This window comes from Columba livia, chromosome 5 (assembly GCF_036013475.1).
Source record: "Columba livia isolate bColLiv1 breed racing homer chromosome 5, bColLiv1.pat.W.v2, whole genome shotgun sequence".
NCBI classification, from domain to species: domain Eukaryota; kingdom Metazoa; phylum Chordata; class Aves; order Columbiformes; family Columbidae; genus Columba; species Columba livia.
The window spans coordinates 10,832,271-10,852,388 of record NC_088606.1 but is presented as its reverse complement, the minus strand read 5'-3'; the positions used below and the strand labels follow the sequence as shown (position 1 = coordinate 10,852,388).

At 39.8% G+C, this 20,118-nt stretch overlaps 1 protein-coding gene across 7 annotated transcripts in view; it reads left to right on the top strand.

The window, feature by feature from the left end:
• Positions 1-20,118, top strand: part of ASPG (asparaginase) — a 55,796-nt gene that overhangs the window by 5,728 nt on the left and 29,950 nt on the right. For all 7 annotated transcript variants that reach the window (XR_010472731.1, XR_010472729.1, XR_010472730.1 and 4 more), the window contains 6 exons: positions 3,488-3,599; positions 6,402-6,527; positions 7,981-8,064; positions 9,128-9,254; positions 15,892-16,004; positions 17,450-17,635. Coding sequence is in view for 3 of the 7 variants with exons in the window: in XM_065063344.1 (XP_064919416.1) it covers positions 3,488-3,599; positions 6,402-6,527; positions 7,981-8,064; positions 9,128-9,254; positions 15,892-16,004; positions 17,450-17,635 (748 nt within the window). In the remaining 4 variants the exon portion in view is untranslated. The remainder of the gene's footprint in view (positions 1-3,487; positions 3,600-6,401; positions 6,528-7,980; positions 8,065-9,127; positions 9,255-15,891; positions 16,005-17,449; positions 17,636-20,118) is intronic.

Here is a 20,118-nt window from a genome sequence, read left to right as displayed (position 1 = left end):
AGGGGAGGTTAGGGAAGTATCCGAACATTTAATGTGAAGAATCCACTATGAGATTAACAAAAATGCTTATATTGACTTAAAACGAAAAAGCCCACCATGTCTGACACAATAGAAGATGTCTGATAAATTTGCAATGAATTGTCTTACAACCGCTTGAGAAATAACTTTTAAATTAGACCACAAGTAATCACTCTGGGCCGCTTAGTTCTGCCTTTTTTTTTCTTCTTTTGGATATTAAGTTGCTACTGTGCAGGCATACAAATATTCTGTAGAAACTAAGAAAACTGTATATACAGGTCCATGTGAATTATCTTCTGCATTTGTCTGAAAAAGTCGCATCTAATTAATGCATCTTTGAATAGGCCTCATGCTTTAATTCTGCAGGCCTTCTGTTTTTAAAAAAACCCTAAAAGCTGATTGTCTTTCACAAATTTATGCAACATTGTGATAACAAGTGATGGTCTTATAATTAATCTGCATTGCTTCTTAACTGTTGGGCAATGATTAATAAGCTTATAGGTTTTATTTAGAGGGCAATATGCTAATTTGAGATATTCCCCAGCTGTGATGAATGACTATACCCCTGTAAACATGTTAACTTTGCACAATGGATGATTTTACACAGTCATTAAAAAATAAATGGGACTATAGCTGTTTTGCTGTAAGAGTAAAAATGGATATTCTTTAATCTTTAAGGAGAAAATCAGGGCATACAAAGAAAACGTAAAGTCTATTAATTTCTTTCTATTTTGCATTGAGGTCTTTGTGTGAAGGTTTTAAAAATAACCACTTAAAAGGCAGATGGCAGAAAAAGGGGTAAAAGGAAAAGAAATGGACTCCCAGTGGAGCAGTATTGATGTGAATATGCAGTTTGTGTTAAATACAGTGATTATACTAAGAAAAATGGAGCTCTGTTACAATACTGTGCTTGTAACCGAATAACTTTTAAATACTCTAAGGGATTTGAAATATAACAAAACTATACTAATATATCCATTTGACTCCTAAATCTACTTCTCCTGGCAGATCTTTTCCATGAAGAACTGAAAAGCTTAAAACAATAATTCGCATCAAAACCTGAGGTTTGAAAAACACTCTTGTCTTGTTTTTCTGGCACTGCTGAGTGTCGTTTCTGGAGGTCAGTCATGGCAACTTGCCATCTCCTCCTTTGTGCTAGCCGAGTGATATTTTAACTAGGCAGTTGAGAAATATTGTGAGTTTCTGGTAAGAGAAAATAGGAGTATTTTGTGAACTTTGTATATCTGTGTGATAACCTTTACGTAAGAGGAACGACATGATCTCTGTTTAGGGAGAGGTATCGGAAGTTGTAGACCAGGCTGGTCTCTGCTGTCAGTACATCTTGTTTAATTTAAACAGCACAATCTCAGGGGAACTTTCTTTTCACAGATTTTCAACTGAATTCCAAAGTTACTCTTAGCATGTATAAATGTGATATCCAACAAGGCAATTTTTCATGTGAAGTCTAACTTCTTGGGTACAGTATGTTGGTTGATTATGAATGAAAACTATATATTGTTTAAATATTCTCTCTGCTATACACAGCTGTCTTACAGGCCTCATAAGGAGAGCAGGTCTGCAGATTTTATTAGCTGATGAATTGATCACTGACTCCTGGTTTTGCATATTTTTTAGTTTCTATAAATACATATATGCATAGCAAATGGGAACAAAATGCGATTGCAAATGCCAAGGGAAGGTAATCAACTTTTCTGTGCCCTAAGCACCTATTTTGGGAACTTCTACTCATCCATGCAGTATCCTGGTCTTTCCTACAGCCTTTGTAAGCATCTGTCACAGTTACAGCAGGCAGGGAGCTTTCCATCATCCTCAGGCAGTGGAAGAGCATTGAGAACACTCACAAGATGCTGTAAAACGTGCTCCGGATGGCTCTGCCTGGGAGAGCTGACCCGCCAGCCGTTCTTTGTTAGCTGCTTGTTGGCCAGTGCATTGCTAAACCGGGACATACTGCAACTGATGTAAGAATGGGTGAAAGTGGTGGATATTCTGCCCTCTTCCAAGCTTCAGAAAGGTATCGGAAAACAATACTAGTAGGGTTATTTTTTTAATCCCAAATCTTAACTAGCCAAGGGGAATTTATAGGCAGTTGACTTTACTCTGAGTGGTTAGAAAATTAGTGTGCAGAAATGGGCATATTTTTTGGGGGGGTAAAACACGTGCTCTGTAGGTCCATTTGGCTGGCAAATGAAAGGTCTTTGAGGAGTCACATTTCTTGAGACAGGCAGGTGGAGAAAGGGAGACCTGTGGTCCTTGGAGGCAGGGAGAGCAGCCAGGAGGCTTCGAGCTGGGACAGTCCCACTGTGATTCCATAGCCATCATCTCCTTCGATGAGTCCACCCCCAGATTTGGGATTGTGTACTTTTGTAAGACGCTGGAGTACTTAAACACTTCTAGGTCTTTAGTTTCCGTCTGTTGCGCTACACACAGCCTGATGTTACATTTCTCAGCCCCACAGGTACTTTATCCTGTTCCTTGACTGTTCATCTTTGTTTTGTTTTTTTGTTTTTTGTTTTTTTTTTTCTCTTGCATAAATGTTTTGTCTTGTTCTTGCTGTACTTGGAGCAGTCTTTTCCCAGCTGTCAGGGTTGCACTTGTTCAATGACCAATAACTGATCGCCACTGAGTTGCTAATAGTCCTGCGGTCTCTGTTTTCAACCTGTGCCAGTATTTTAGGATCTTTGCTATTATTATATTAAATGCTTAAACTCCTCATCATAACAAGAGACATCTGGTATCATATAGCAAACTTTCATAACAAGGTGGCAATGGGCCTAGTAGGCTGGGACTGGGGTTTTACAAAGTTGGCCTATTTACTAGCAAAGGCAACAGTTTACTTGAAGATCTCAACTAACAAAGAGAGTTTTATTTCCAAATCTGAGGTCAGAGAAACTGAGAAGAGTGGATCTTCTGCAGGCCACAAAAATGAATCCCAGTCATAAGATTCTTAAGAGAAGGTACTGTTTCTGTCAGGGAAGATAACCCACTTATAGGGTGTCTGCTTTTATTTATGAAAGGATCAAAAGGATCAAAAAGTTTTACAACTCTTCTGTTGACCCCCTATAAACATTGGGAGCTTTATAGATTCCTCTCAATAGCTTATGCAGCATTTTTAAACCTTAAGGCTGGGTATTGACTTTCATTAGACTCAATTCCAAACTTAAAGTAAGTCTGGGTTCATCTTTGCTGTCTTTAGTTTTACCAGCTCTTCCGTTCCTCACAAATCACATTTTTTATTAAATTAAATTTAGGGATTTGTGCTTTAAACCGCATCAAGCCATGAACTTCTAAACTTGAAATGTAATATTCCAAATTTAAGACCATTTTTTTTGCCATAGACTTGGGGGATGAGCAGAAAAAGGGTGAAAACTACTGGTTTAGAGAGAAAATCAGAACTGATGAAGTGATACTAGCTCTAAGAATTTTTTTTTCCAATTGTCTTTCTTTATAGTGTCTCTAAGCAAAACAAAAGAATTTTTTACACAATCTTGGAGCTCTCACCACTGCTGGATTCTTCCAACATGACACCAGAGGACTGGGCGAGAATTGCAAAGAAACTTGAGGTACTATGGTGTGGGATATGTGTGTTGCTTAAACAAAACCATCGACGTACCTAGTATACTTAGCAAGACAAAATAATTCAGCAATACTATACATATGTATTTGTTTATTTAAAATGTAAATGTCATGTATCTTGCTTAATTACTCAAAAAGTGATAAGTCCTGTCCTTGCAAGGCTTGCCGATTTTTTTTTTATTATTAGTTTTTCCTTTTGAAAATGTTGCAAACTCATTGAAGTTATATAGGTCTTCCAATGGTGAGACGTGTCATAATTCTGTACAAGAAAATAAATAGGAAAATTGCAGGTCTGATTGAATAAGGTCTGTAATGTGTAGGTTGATATGCTCTAAAATGTTGACTAAAAGTCGCTGTCCAAAAACGCTGAATAAAATCCTGAGGTGTAGGTGACTTAACTGCAGGTTGCTTAGTTACACATCATTCGAGTGTTCAAATAGCTTAATAGTTAGCTATAGACATAGAAAATAATTTCACGTCTTTATGCCTTTGTTACTCTGGACACAGACAGACTTTGACCAGCTTTGGCTTTGCAGCCAGTAGAAAAAACGCTATCGTGGTTAAGTTTCCCACAGTGGGAGATGTTTAAAGCCCTAGATATTTCTGCATATATAGATTAATTCATTACATCCTCCTCTAGATTAAAAAAATCAGCATTTCTTTGCTCCTGTCCCTGTGTCTGAACTTAGCTGTGTGCTTTTAAGAAAAATGCAAAGCATTAAACACACTTCACACCAGGAATTCATATACAGCTGTCAGAAATAAATAACCATGAACCTGGTAAGATATTGCTCCTCCACTCCTGCTCACTCTGCGATAGCGGGCTTTATAGTGTAAATTTCCTTCTTTGACCAAGCTGCAGCAACGCTTGCAAACAGCGTAGTAATGCTGAGAATGCTGCTGACGATTCAGGTAACAGTCTTTCACCTTTAGATCCTCTGATCCTGAACCCACCAAACTAGGGATGATTCTCGTCCTATGGAATCCATTTTGCCAGGGCAGAGAGGAGACAGAGCTGGTGTCTGGGTGGACAAGGCTGTAGGACGGAGCGGGGACACAGCTGGGACAAGCCCAGGTACAAGAGAAGAGTAACACGAAAAATGCCATGCCATGCTCAACAAGGAGAAAAGCTACTTTTCTTCCTCCATGACACGTTAGTTTTGTTAAAACTCCTGAGCTCCAAAAATGCTTCTTCCTCATACACAGAATGTGGCTTCTCTGTATGTATAAATATCCAGTATGTGTGATCCGAGTGAAAAGTGCTGAGAAGGGGAAAAAAAAACCTTTAACTGTCTGGCTTATGTATAGACACTGCCACTTTGTGTTCATCTTTGACACGTACTTGGCACAGCTGTAATGTGCTGATGACTTTCCAGACCGAAACATTCTAAGATGTTTCTGTAGGAAATCTCCTTAATTGCCAGCCTGATCTTTTATGTTATGAAGCTTAAACCAAGCTATGTTCTTTAGCACCTAATAAGGTTCATAAGGCTGAAAGTATTCATGAGTGTATTGATTGAGTTAGAGAGGACAAGTGGCTATTTCTGTGATCTTTGCCCTTCTGGAAACTGACGTATTACTGCGTTGGTGAATAACTACAGCATGCTTTTTGCATCACACTGTAGTTTGGCCTACAAAAAGATCTTGGCTGTTGTTCTGCTGGCTAACTTGTTAGAAATCAGCAGAAATCCCCTGACACTTCCAGTAGGTAATGACATGTAGGCACAAGTAGCAGTGAAGGAGTAGCAAAAGGAAAAGTAGAAATCGACAGGTGAGTTTGGAGGTGACTTTATTATCAGGAGATGCCAAATGTGTGTGCCTACTGTAGCACAGGAAGTGTAATTAAAATTAAATCTTGTTTAATTCTATGGTAAACTCCCCTTTTTTTCCCGCATTGTGGCACTTCATACATCTGCTTAGCCTTGTATGTCACCCTTTCCATGTTACCAAATTACATCAGAGACATCAGCCTCTCACTGCAGTGTTTATTATGTGCATCACTCTTACAATAGAGGAATCAACTTCTTTTTCCTCCAAAAGCTAGCACATTGCTTTATTCCGACAGGAGGAGCTGTGCGATTCGTGGCTTTGCATTAAAAAAAGTCCTGTGTGGAATAGTGTGTAGATTAAAGGTGTAAAATTCCTTTTTGCATCCGTATGTGCCTGACTGAGAGTCTAAGGCACTTCGCAAAAGCCAGGAGGTGTACGTACATTAACGGACATGAAGAAGCCTCTTCACCTCTTTCTGTTGCAGGACTCACTCACTGCTACAGAAAGGATGACTTTTCAGCAGAAGAGGGCACTCTGACACTGGCAGTTTGCCTGTCTGCTGCCTGGATTAAATGGACTGTTTTTTTTCTATACATTATGATAGCCTTGGTTTGCCTAATCTGTTCCTGTAAATGATGTAATCCCTAAAGTAAAAGCGGCGACAAGAAATCAGACTATACGACTAATTTGCATATGTTAACATTCCTGTTTAAAGCCATTGCTAAGCTTTTCTTAATTAGCAGTCTTCTGGTTTTAAAATGCTGCATTAATATGGATACATAGAAGAATCTCTTTGACTGTTCCATAATTAGAATTACTTAGTTCTAGTTCTTACTGTCCTATTAACCCTTAATTGTATTTAAACTGAAACCAGGATAACTTTAGGAGGAATTATGTGTGTACTACCCTTTAAAGTGTTGTGCTGTTGCTTACATCAGCAAAACTAATGCAATATATACCCCCCTTGCTGATGCCTATGCATTGCTGTAACCATGTGAAAACTGTCTCTCCATCTCCAGGAGCACTATGAAAAGTACGATGGCTTTGTGATCCTTCACGGCACTGACACCATGGCCTACACAGCTTCAGCCTTGTCCTTCATGTGTGAGAACCTGGGTAAAACCATTGTTCTGACAGGATCTCAGGTAATGGGCTTAGTTTGAAGTCAGAAGCCTCATTTTTGGTTTTTATATGCAAAACTAGGTGGTGTCCTGATGATTTCTGTATGGTTTAGTAGCGCAGGGTGGGCCTCTGGCCAGGGTGAATGGTCACAGTGCTGATAGAAATTAGTGAGAATTGACGGGCTCACCAGCTGAGGATCTGCCCCATAATGTTATCATTAATGACTTCACAACTCTGTACAAAATCAGACTAGTAGTTCATTATGGCTGGGGCCAGATGCCTCAGAGAAAGATGTAAGAGCCTGTCATTGGCCATTGTGTATTAATCGGTTTATAAGAGAAGCATCTTTCCAACCTCAGGTGGCTGCTGGTTGTAAGCTGTCTTTTTTTCTTTTAAAGCCCTAAAGCTTATTCCTTGTTACTTCATCAGTTGTTATCCTGTCTAATGTTACTCATTGTTGCATTCTTTATATTTTTTTTAATAATCTCTAAGCATTTTTTGATCATTTCTGTTACATAAAGCATTTAACATGGTCTGTTTCCTTTCCTCGAAAGACTACATTTATTAATTGTCATTCTCTTAGCTGGAGATCAGCCCTTTGCATGTTCTCTGGGGGGAAGGGGTTTTCTTACTAGAATAGCTTGTTTGGGTGTAAAATACAGCTCTAATCACAAAAGAGAGATGAAACATCGTACTGTAAAATCCCCCTCTCCCATCTCCTAACTTCCCTTTCACATGTGGTCTATTTGAAGTCAAAATACAAAAGTCTAGGAAGGAGCAGGCTCCCACTTACTGTCTTGACATGGAGCAGTCTAGTTCTGATGCATCATATGCAAGGTTTTACTTTCTTTTTGGCTTTATTGCTTGGAGAGCTGCCTGACATACGATCTAGAAATGCAGCATGTGATTATTTTTCTTTGCTGAAACGAGCTCTGATAATCTGTTAATCGAGAGGCAGTCTGAAAAGGCACGGAAGTCATTACTCAGCAGACCAAATTTCTGGTTTTTATCTTGTCCTTTTCTGTCGGTAATAACCTGCTGGCTGAGATTTTCTGTCCTATGAGGAAAGATGGTGCAAGAGAGCTGTTGTGAAGCCCATAGCGGCAGTTCTGTATGATCTGGGACTTTTGCTTTTCCTCTTTACAGTCACTTCTCCCATGCTCAGTCATTTTAACTATGTCTGCTTGCTGTTTTTTATATTTTTCCTGAAACAGTCTTTTAATTTGCTTAATCACACTAGAATAATCTCTATATTAGCTTTTGAGCGCTATTATAAAAGTCTGTTAAGCACAGAGGGAAACCCTGCCATCTGCTGCAGTCTAAAATAGTTTAGATGAAGAAGGAAACTTTATTTGTCATAAATCATAGTTACATAAATTATTCATGTGTTTGTATTGCATAAGTTGGACTCTTTTTTTTCCTGCTGTGTAGGCTTTAATTAAGGGACAGGGTGTAATTTAACTCTCTGCTCTTCAGGTGCCCATATATGAGCTGCAGAATGACGGCCGAGCCAACCTTCTGGGGGCACTGCTCTTTGCTGGGCAGTTTGTGATTCCTGAGGTCTGTTTGCCTGTGAAAACCATCTCAGAAACTGCTTTTCTCCCTCTAGCCAGGACATGTATTATACTCAAAATATCCGGTAGGCGGTGAGGAATTGCACTTACACAGGAAGATAAATGGATTCCACTGAGGTAACAAAGCACTTCCATGGCAAAGCACGTGCCGTTTTCTCAGGAGTCATATCCCCCATATACAATCTATAAAGACTATCAAGTCTGAAATGTAGCTTGTAGCAGTCTTGAAGTTAGAGGTTCCCTTGCAAATAAATGGGATCTGAAACACCTGTAAGTCAGTTTTTTTAACTGAAAGTTACTTTGAAGTTCTAAAGTTGTTCTAAAACTGGTAGGAGTGTCTTCTAGCTCTAGTTCCTGAAGACTGAAGTGTGAAGGATGATATCCCTAATGTCATGAAAGTACCTCCATGGTCTCAGCACCCTGCCTTTAAAGATGTTGGTGCTGTGCAGCCCAAAAATCAGGGACAAAACTGGTCCGGTTACACCCCATTTCACTTCTGCCTCTCTCCCAAAGCCAGTTCTTGTAACACAACAGCAGTAGCTGACTGGCCAAAGTCTTATTAACTTATAACAACTTTGAGGTATCTGCTTTCCTTTAAATTCCAATGGACAAACTTTAAGGGACTTGAGAAAAAACCTAATTATTTATTTGTGGTAACTCTTTTGAAAGTTATCCTTGTTTTCACTAGGCCTTTTGTTAAGGTTTTGGTCTCTGAATTTAGATATAACTGATGAACTTATTGAAAAGTCCACACTGTTCCTTTCCTCTGTTTCTGAAGTGGACTCAGGAAAATTTGCTGTCTCCTAGCCCATGCCTCATGAGAGGATTACGAAACTAGTTAGCTCTTGTTTTGTTCTTAAATTCTTAAACCAATGTGTGACAGATGTGCCAACTCTTTTTGAAAGGGTAAGAGTTGTAAACATCTACTAGCCTCTGAGTTGCTTTAAAGAGTTAGAAAACACTTTATAAAGGACAGACTACAGTATTTATCTACTGAATCTTTTAATTACTGGCTTATTCATAGACCTGTTTCTTTACTTGTCTTGCAGGTGTGCCTGTATTTTTATAATAAACTGTACAGGGGAAATAGGGTGACTAAGGTGGATGCTGGGAGTTTCAATGCCTTTTCCTCACCTAACCTGCCTCCACTTGCAAATGCTGAGGTTGATATTACAAGTAAGCAACATCATCTCTTAAGCCTTGTAATTTATGCCACATGCAGTAGAACTCTAGCTGAAAATAATCTGTGCCTGTGTAGTCAAAATGCTGGTTTTAAACTGAAATATCTTTGAAAGCCCTGTAGCTTGTCTCTGCTTTATCTGATTTGATACTGTTTAAATATTAGTAGGACTGAAAATTTGTGACTCAACTGCATTTATGTATCAAATATAGATGCGAGCTATACTGACTTTGACTAAAGATCCAGAGTAACGAGAGGGAATGTTGCTCCTGTGTCATGAGAATGCTTGCTCTGCAGATAAAAACGAGGGAGTGAGGACTGAAAGAACAAAGAGTTTAATCTCATTAATGACCATGCTGGGCTCCAAAATCAGGCAAAAGAGTAATTGCAGAGTTCTTGCACCTTCAACAGATTCTCTGTTTGATGCATGTCACTGTGTAAGATGTTTTACCGGATATTTAGGACGTGTCTAAACTGCAAGTACACTGAAAACGTAAGGTCTAGCAGAACTAGAATATGCTCTGTGTGATTTTTTAATTTTTCTTTCCCAAACCTACTCAGAATCCCTGTAATTTCTGTGTGTCTGGTTTTTAAGGAGAGGAAAAACTACATGAAGATTTCGGTACCCATTTGCGATCTCATTAACACACTGATATCCGTTCTTGGATAAACGGCACCGTTTCTTTGGAGAGGGGAGAAGAGGGACACATTTCAAGTCCAGCTGAATGAGGAGTTGCTAAAAAACATACTGAAGGACAGTTTAAAAAAATATAACATATTATGTGAGCTGCTTTTGTATAGGTTAGGTATACTAAAAAGGAGTAGGACTTGGTGGCAGCTTCCATTATTTCCAAAACCAGGAAACAGTAGAGGGTTCCCGAATTCTTTTTCCAAGTGCTGTTAGTGGCAGTAGGAGCTCTCGCCCTGTGCCGTGCAGTGTGCCATTCTGAATGGTCTCTACTGCTAGAGAGAGAGACATTCTGCAGTTTGGAAAAACAAACTTATCCCTTCCACCTAATGAGTGGGAGTTACTTAACAAAGGTTCAGGATCAAAGTGCTGTGTTTGTATCAACCAGATGTGGAGTGAAGAAACCTGTCAAATACTGCAGTGGTCTGTAGGACATCCCTCAGGTAGGGAGTCTGCCACTGTTGTATTACTGTGCCATGTCAAATACAGCACTTCTGAAATCAACAGAAATCCTGTCCATTGATGTTGCAGTAAATTGGGGAGAATCTACTTTCTTGTTTTTTTTATGAAGTGCATCAAGTAGTGTATAAATAAATTCCGTTTACTGACTGATCAATAATGAAATCAAGCTGCAAATTGCATGCTATTTCTCTCTTGGATTTGAACAAACTGTTTTGTGATTCCTTGTCTATGGCAGAAAAATGAGAAAGTTATTAAGTACTTCCCTTAGCCCATATTGTGTCCCATTATCCTTTCAGCAGAATAACCCATTGAGATCAGTGAAGATTTCAGATTTAAAAACTGATGGTGTGACAGGCTCTATTTTTACTTGTTTCAGTTGATTACCCAGTTAGGGTAGCATCATTTATCCAAAATGACACTGTCAGTATTGAAGGATTGTTTCATTTTGAAAAAACATAGTTTATAGTATGGGCAATCTACTAGTGCTGCTTTATTTTGTCCAAAGTAATTGTTTGAAACATCGCTGTCTCCCTTGAGTTTGCTTGTACAATCCTCATTTGAAGCTTTCACAGAGACAAGAAACCACCCAGGCTTTTAAAAACAAACCAAACAAATCTAGCATCTTTTAACTTTTTTTTTTCCCCTGAATGACTTTGTATAGCACGTCTTAATCTTCCTGTAGACAGGGCTGACTCTTGCTGCTTCAGCATTATGGACAGCAGCCTGAGGATGGCAGGAGGAGCAGGCCATGTGCAGAAACTCCTCCGCAGGATTCCTGGTTCTGACAAACCTGGGAATGAAAATTCCAGAGAAGCAGAGGGGGACAGGTGACAGGATGGAGGGAAAGAGGGAGTGTAATGGGAATGAGGAGAGGACATGCTGTTTGCGGCCTGGCATGCCTTATAAAAGCAACTATTTACTTCAGAGCCAGAGAGGAGAAGGAGTAGCTCAGCCTTCTTCCCTTCCCTGAGCTAGCTGAAGCTCTCTTCTTCATTTCTGATAGCCATTTTTCACCCTGTTCCCCCTTCAGGTGAGGCTCCCAGTGGATTTCTGATCTCAGTGTTCTCAGCCAGATCTTTGACTGTCTTAGCCATACCTAAGAGTCCCGTTATCCAGTTTTAGATGAGCAAGTGTGTCAGCTTCCTCAAGGCTTTCAATTCAGCACAAGAAACTCCTGTAAGAAGTGAAAAATTCTAGCCCACTCCTGAAACGAGTAGAAAACTCAGTGCCAATGGGAAATACTTCTGCAGCAGAATCAGAAATCTCTATATGAAATGGACAATACAGAAATAACCAAAAATATTTCTAAAATCTTAAAGTTGATCAAATAAAAGACCATGCCTTATTTCTCCCACATCTTGAAAACAGGAGAGTCAAGGAGGGCTATTTAGTTTGAAATGTGTAAAGAGTCTCCATATATTTCATAACTGATTATCCTCCTCTGTTCTCGATTGTCCTAATGAAGCAAATATGAAACTTGCTTTGTTACCATGGCTGGACTTTCTTCATCACATGCATGTAATATCTGGGAGTGGTGCCCATGGACAGGACCGCGTGATAAGAAACACGTGTAGGGGACGAGCAGAGCCCGTGTGGCTGTGCATGCAGATGTGGTGCAGCAGCAGCAGAAGGTTAAAAGGCCCTTTGGGTTCATCTGCCCGCCGGTCTCATCACAGAGAAGCTGTTTGTCTCTGGCCAAGCCTGCGTCTTGGTTGGCAGTTCTGGTTATTTATAGTAAAAAGCCCAAGTCATTTATGCATTAAGGCAAATGCCAACTCTCTTCGCTGAAGTGCTTTTTGTCCCCTCCCCACCTTGTAAGTAGACATGTTGATTCTTGCAAAAACACCAAGCAATTTAAATATTCATTTCCAAAGGTGTGCGTCGATTGTTCTATAACAAACTGCCAAAAAAGGGGGTCTGCGTTTGTCTGCATCCTTCAGGTGTTTGCACCCATAGGTTGCCCTGTGCTCCCCACCCCTTGGCTGCCACTATGAATTGTAATGAACACCGGGACAGTGTATATATATATAATGGTGGGGCTTGCCCGTGGCCCTGCGGAGAGGGGTGAGAGGAGAGCGTTGCTGTTTGTCTGGAGCTCTGCAGTCCCGAAAAGCTGTATTTCTTGTTTGATTTCATAACTCGGAGTTCAGTCACCACTCCTAGGGGAGGTGTTGCTCTTAGTTGCTGCTTTCCCATTATAAATTGAAACCTGCATTGTGGTATAGGTGTTGTTTAAAAAAAACGCCTTTTTTTTTTTTTTCCTGTTTTCTAGACTGTGTAGAGCTGCTTCTCTTTTTAATTTTAAGTCAGGTTGATTGTTTTTCCACACTAACCCTGTCACCATAGTTCTGTATGCGTGTATATGCATGAATAGAGCTGAACAAGATAATGATGATTCTGAGCTGTAATTTTTAAAACTGTAGTGCTTGGTTGGGAGAAGGAGATTTGAAATAGCAGAGTATCGTTTGTGGTGGTTTTGTTTGGAAGAATAAACAAAAGGCCTTAGTATCTTGAATGCACTCTCCTTGAATAATGCCATCTTTTCTATCCCAAGCCATTTTGGATACAGTATATAAATAGCTGTTACCTCTGTATTTTATGTACATTGCTTTTAAATGTTTCTGCTGTGCAAGACTCGTAGCTGGCTTACATTTGTACCTCAGCTTTGTGTCTATATTTACATAATGCAGTACACCGTATCAGTTAAACTCTTTACAAGCACAGGCCATCCAAGTTAGAACAGGTTACTGTTTTCTGTATTGTGCCAAAACTGAATATCCCTAATTAGTCACTCTTATCCACAGGATAAAAAACTGTTATGAACACCAATATACACAGCTTTCTGTACTTCACCTACTTGTATATGAGTTTCTTAGGTCAGAACTGTTAGTGACTTTTAAGATTATTTTTTTTTTAGTGTTTTAAAATTATTATCCAACAAAAGATTGCCATGTGGTATGACTATAGCTGGTTCATTCCATACGATGAAGATGCTTGAACTTTGCTATGCGACGTAAATATTCTTCCCTTTTGTGGATGGAATCTTTGAGATGGAGGATGCACAGGGTGTGTTCTAAAGTTTTTTTCCCCTGCGTGGCGCTCTGCCTCACTTGCAACAGTTCTGAATAAATCTGAGGTGAAGTCGGGCTTTTATGTATATTTGTTTGTCTTTGGCTCTTGCATCACACTTGCCTTCTGTTCAGCATTTTAGACTTGTTTGTCTAATGGAAAACTGACACCTGTGGAGTCTGCAGTACTGAGCTTGTTATGTAGGCTGAGGAGGTTCATGACCAAGAGAATGTAAACTCAGGGACAATCTTTAGGGGTTTTTTTGTTTGTTTTTGTTTAATATAGTTTGGAATTACATCACTGTAGTATGTCTGCATGCATTACATTTATCTTGAAGATGATATGTTGTTTGGTAGAGCGTACTCCAAGAGTACAGGTATAGGCCTGGTATAGGTCTAACTTCTGAACCTATCCTCTGATCTCTCTCCTTGGTCTTCTACTTTTGGCAATATCTTAGAGATCCATGCCAAAACAGGTTTCCTCAGTTCATTCTTCAAGTCTGTTACAGGCATTAGGGATGCTAATAGTTGCCAAACTTAGTAGTATGCATCTGTGAAGTTTTGGCAGGGACTCCTGGCTTATGGAGGACAAAGGGAAGAAAGCTCAGTTACAGCTTTATTGCCATCCCTTCATATAGAGGAGGCTGCTATTAAATAATTAATCTGTGTGACAGAAGGTTGAAAGGATAGGATTTATTGCTAAACACTGCTGCTTCTTACAGCCCAGCGCTCATGAGTGACCATGGTTAGCCAGGCCCGTGAACCCCAAGCACAACAAACGCGTGGCTTTCTGCACTCACCCCTGTGCCTGCCACAGGTCTCTAGCCTTGTCTGGAGGCCTTTGAGAGCTACTTGGCTAAACAAAATTCCAGCCAGGTGTTTTCAGAACCGTGCTGGCCAGCTTAGCACAAAGAAACAAACTACAGAAACAGTCTGTATTTCTGTTCTCCCGTAGCATTAGGAATCCACCTGCTGCAGTGTGACTGCTTGGACAAACATGACACCAAGCCAACTGCTTGTGGCCAGTTTGACTTACGGTATTTTTTTAGAAAGAACATACAGAGGTTTTAGTTGCTGACAGGGCACCGTGACTAGAAGGGAAAGTTCATAAAGTCTTACAGGTGCCTGCTGTTTTCTGTCCTGATTTAATGGTTTGTGTAGTTTTTAGTATCCCTGGTAATACGACAATAGAGCGGAGGCTTTAAACGTACTCCGAACTTTCTTGTAAATGGCTGTCTGCTGATTGCAAGAGATTGCAACAGTAATTGGTGTAACTCTCCGCATGGCTGAAAGCAAATCAGTATTATGCACGCAGTTCTTTTCTCTATCTTGCTGCTTGGGGGTTTCTCCAAAATCTAAAAAGCTTAAATCATGATGGGGAAATAGGTAGCCTTATGGCATGGTCTGTTTTCGTCGAAGCATGGTGCTTTAAGCTGTTGGCTGCAGTTTGTTAAACCTCTTGCCCTGCCTTGCAGGAGCTGTCAGTGCTACCCGTGCTGTGCTTCTACACTGAAATTTTGAAATCAATAATGCATGACTTGGCTTCTAATAATGCAACACAAACAAACTATTAGTTAAGCAGCTGGCTTCTGGCTCTAAATGTATAATCACAGTTAATTGAATCCTTGCTATTTTATTTAATCGTTAGTAACTACCTAATAAACTCTGGAGGTGATTAGTGGCAACAGTAACTGCATTTGTCATCTCTTATGTCTGGGAAGATGAAGGTCTGTTTTTCTAAATATGAATCCAGGCTGGTATGAGGCCAACAATGAAGTTCAGGTCGGTGTGTGACAGGTAAATATCTCACCTGTGCTAGACCTGCACGCTGCTCTGCTGGCTGAGGCTCTCTGGGCACTCCGGGCTCGGGGAGATGGCGCTAACAGGACATGTTCAGCATCATGAGCTCATCAGGTCTTGTACTCAGATGCTTTTCACAGCTCTCAGACTTCTCTTTCGAAGAGGTTGTGGTAGAATTGTGCAGCTTTGTGTCTGATGGATCATCCTGTTCACTAAAGGACATTGAACTAAAATATCCATTTTGCTATTAAATGGAAGTATACATGTTAAATATCTCCTTGAAGAGCACTACCTTAGAAATATTGATGAGTAATACTGATTTCTCTCGAAGTCTAGACTATTTGGGAATTAAAGCTAAAATATGACACAATTGAGCCTGACCTGGATGTGGCCTCTAAGACATATTTTGTGGTACCTAATAAATATGGTGTGTTAGATCAGCTGCTGTGGTTGCTGTCTTAAATGGGCCTTTATTTCATCTTTTCAAAAATACATTGTCTTTCATTAATCCCTCCATAACAAACAGTTTTAAAGATATTGTAATCATGAAGTGCTACAAGTGTACTTAATATTATGTCTTGATATTAAATTTAAAAGCTTATTTCTCTTTAACAGTAAACTGGGAAACAGTGTGGAGACCCAATACCAAAAAGAAATTTCGAGTTCACACCAATATGAACAGGAATGTTGGGCTTCTGCGAATCTTCCCAGGAATCACTGCTGCTGCTGTAAGTGTCAGCACTTTGTTTGGAAGCGGGTGAAGTGATGCTCAAATACTTGATTAGTTGGCTGAAGCAGGAAAGCTGCATTGTTGTAGCAGTGGTTGGGGTTTGGAGGGAATGAAAAAGATGTCTTCTGATAAGTATTTTTTTTAATATCAGAGCATTCAAAGACTATTTTCATATGCCATAAAGCTTTTCAGATATCTTTTGTCTAAACCACTTGGGCTCTGAAACTTAAAATTAATTTCTTATCAGGGCTCATAAATAGGTCAAGTGTGCTTTTCTAGACAGGTGCCATGGAGATGCTCTCTTGCTCCATATTGAGGCATATTAATAGGTATCTTGTCAAAGAATACATGATGTGGTGGGTGGAGGGGAGTGTGACTATTTCTACAGCTCATGCTTCTTTTTTAAGGTTCATTTTATCTCACACTGATGGTTAACATGAGCCTCAGCATTCATACAGAGCTGAAAATAAGAAGTGGGGGTTTTTTTGCCTTGAAAAATTGTTTTGCGGAGCTGTGGTTTTAGGCAGATTTGTCTTTAAATTTTTGTCTAATACTCCTTCCGTAAAATTGACAGGTCTTTTGTGGCTGTTGCCGTCTTAAATTGAATCCAGTAGTTTAAGCAGCACTCCTCAATTATATTACCATTCTTTTTAGGTGAATATGAACAGATGGAAAGGCAGAGGGGTGGTATATTTGCAATAAAACTCCAACTGCATAGTTAGCCTCATGGGGGCTTACAGTGTATTGCATTTAGCATATGTGATCAGCAAGGAAACGTCTAGGTTGCTTAAAATACGTATTTCTAGGAAGAGGACTCTGCTAAGCATCCTTTTTCAGTGAGCCACAATAGCTGCCTCATTAACAACTGGCTCAGAATGAATTAGTGCCCCCTTTTTTTTCCTGCCTTGAGTTAAATCAATTGAGTTTTGAGTGAAAAAACACTCCAGGCTTCATTAGAATGTTCTGTCCTGAAAGGTGAGACACTCTCTCTCTCTTAGTTAGGCAGACATTTGTTAGCAAAACTCCTTGCTAAAGTTACAAATCTGGGCAGCGTTGGGGGTTCTAATCTCAATTAATAATTCTACATTTATTTCATAAGTGTAAATCCACCCTGCAACAGTATAGCCTGGTAACGGCACTTGAACAATAGCATCCTTTCTCACACTGACGTCATGATAACCAAACAGCTTATTTAAAAATCTCTCCCTCTAGGAATTTTAAAGGAAGCTAAAGAGTGAAATTCTCATTGTTTTAAAGCTTTTTCTACAGCCCCAGTTATTGTAAACAGGTAGCACAGAAGGACATGAGAAGACTGTAAGATATGAGAGCCTGTAAGATTATAGAAGGAATAGGCCATTTTTAAAAACTCTGTGCCACACATGAAATTCTTAATGTGACTTAAACACACCTTTTGTCTCTCTTCCCTGTCTTGTTTTTAACCAGGTGAAAGCATTTCTTCAGCCTCCAATTGAGGGGATCGTACTTGAAACTTATGGAAGTGGCAATGCCCCAAACAACAGAGAAGACTTGCTGGAAGAACTGAAGAAAGCAGCTGAACGAAAAGTGGTGATTCTGAACTGTACGCAGTGCTTACGGGGGTCCGTTAAAACGGTCTACGCAACAGGGCAGGTAAGGGCTGTGCAGACTCTACTGCTGTGCAAAAAGAAACATCCCAGTGATACAACTTGATGGTCTGCTTCTAGTAGTCCCAGTGTATAAAACCAGATTCATTAAACTCTAAAGATACTGCTCATAAAATAGCTATTACTGAAAAATCTTAAGCTGGAACCATTTAAATATATCTCTGCAAACAAGATCCTGTTTTCTCCTGGTCGGAATGGTTGAAACAGTCAGCTCAAAGCCCAAATTAGTGATTGCTTGCTCTTGTCGTGTCCAGCACTCCTGGATACCTTGCTTTAGGTTGCTAGTATTTCTCCCAAAGGGATTCCGGTGAGCTAAAGCTAGCTTAGGGGTCGGATGATCAAGCAAAGTAGTATTTGATAGGCCAGCAGTTACTTGGCTACAGTGTAAGAACATCAAGGAATCCTGCAAATCCAAGCAATATTCCAAATCCCAGTTTTTTATTTGACTGGCAGTACAACTAAATTCAGTGAGAGGTTGGAGAACAGTATGTAAGGAAGCATCTGGCTTACAGAATGGAAATGAGTTGTGTTTAACCCATGTAGGCTAGCTTAAAGCAGACTTCACGTAGATACTGTTAATATTCAGGGCATTTTCTAGTGAGTTTCTTAATTGTGTATTAAGACATGACATCGCTGGGACTAATAAGAGCTCAAAGCCATCTATGAGTATGTGTTGCACGTGGTAGTGTGAAGGAAGCTGGTTTAACTGGCCTTTATAACAAGACTAGCCATTAAATAGCCAAGAAGTGCTGCCAGAGGGTGACTCATCCCCTTGTTTTAGACACCTGGTTTTGCTGGGAGCAGCCACTCAGCTGGCAGAGCCAGCCTCTTCCATCGCTGTAACACAAACCTAGATACTCTAGTCTGGTGCTAAAACCTGCCTCTTTTAATACGGCTTTAGATTATATTTGCTTCAAGAACATATAGTCTGTTTTGAGGAGAAAGGAGATTGTAAGAGTTCCTTTCCACCTCTTTTGTATCCGAACTTGGTATTTTCTGATATGGGTAGTCATTTGGGTGTTGGTAAAACTTTAGCATAACTTAATGGAGGCCTTTTGAGAAGTATTAACTTTTGCAAAGATCCTGTGCTTTGGGGTAAATATGACAGGAACGCGTGGATTATATAAAACAGTTCACACAAAAGGAACAAAGCAGTTAAGTTAATAAAAGACACCAAACGTATTTGAAAAACATGAAAATGAAGCCTAGCTTTTATGTGATCTGCTGCCTGAAATGAACTGCTAAAATACATGGCAGTAGGAAGTTAAAAAGCTTTTCTGTGCTCTGGTTAAAAGATTCTCCACATAGACACCTCTAAAATGGCTTTTTGCACTCTGATCCAGACTGTTGATATGCTAAATGGAAAGATTCTGCTCAGGTCTTACTGAACCACTGTAAGGCTGTGTGGAAACGTATTCATTTCTGGCTTCCACTTTTTATATAGAGTATGTATTATGTTCCTCAGCATCCATTGATGAAGGCTGCCCTGTTCTCTTGGCATCTCTTGAGAACACTGGCAGAGCCAAGTCCTACAAAATCACTGCCTGCTTGTTCTTTCATTGCTTTCTCCTTTTCATGAGGAACTGCTCAATGGAGGAGGTATCATGAGTGAAAGCTGGAAAGTTGTTGTAATGTCAGCTTTACTCTTGATTTTCCTTTAAAATCTCTCACAGATCTATGCATATGGCTTGGCCATTTTTTATTCATTCAAACTATCCAGGAGGGTCAGCTGGGTCCCTGGCTTCCCTTGAAGTGTTGGTTTTAATTAACGGAATGTCTGGCCTCTGATCCATCTGCACAGTAGAAACTTAGAACTGAAGGGACATTAGGTATAGGAGGAAGCTGCAAAATCCCTTCCTCCTCCTTTTTCTCAAACTCTCTAAAAAAGCCCTAACTGCTCTTTGGCTAGCTCTGCAGCACAGAAAGTATTTCTCACCTTTCCCTATGGGACTTTAAAAAGTGTTAGTTTGGGTCTCTCGGAGGTGGTTAATGAGCTGATTAAGGCTCTGTATCTTGCTACAAATATTAGTTAAGCCACAACAAGTTTCAAAGCTTACATAGAAGGTAATTAAAAGTAAAATGCGGTGTAAAGAACCTACTGCAAGATGCTTAACCGTGAGGCATCACATTATGGCAAAGGTGATGATCTGTGATTTAGAGAAGCCCAAGTGTTTGCTCAGGTACAATTTAGTGACGAGATCTGAAATCTGCTTTGTCTTTGCTGTTTTGCTCACTGTACACTTATGGGGCTTGCTGACCGTAGCAAAGATCTTTCTGCTTTTTGTTTTGGTTCAGATAGTTTATTCTTATTTTAACTACCAGAAAGAGAAGTTAAAAAGGTCATCTTCTTCAGTTGTTCTTGTCAGAACTGTGTAAATTACATATTTTAGTTGTAGGTTCTAAATCATACACTGCAAGCGCAGCCTGAAAGGATCGGAAAACACTCCTGCTGTGAGCACACTGTAGTGC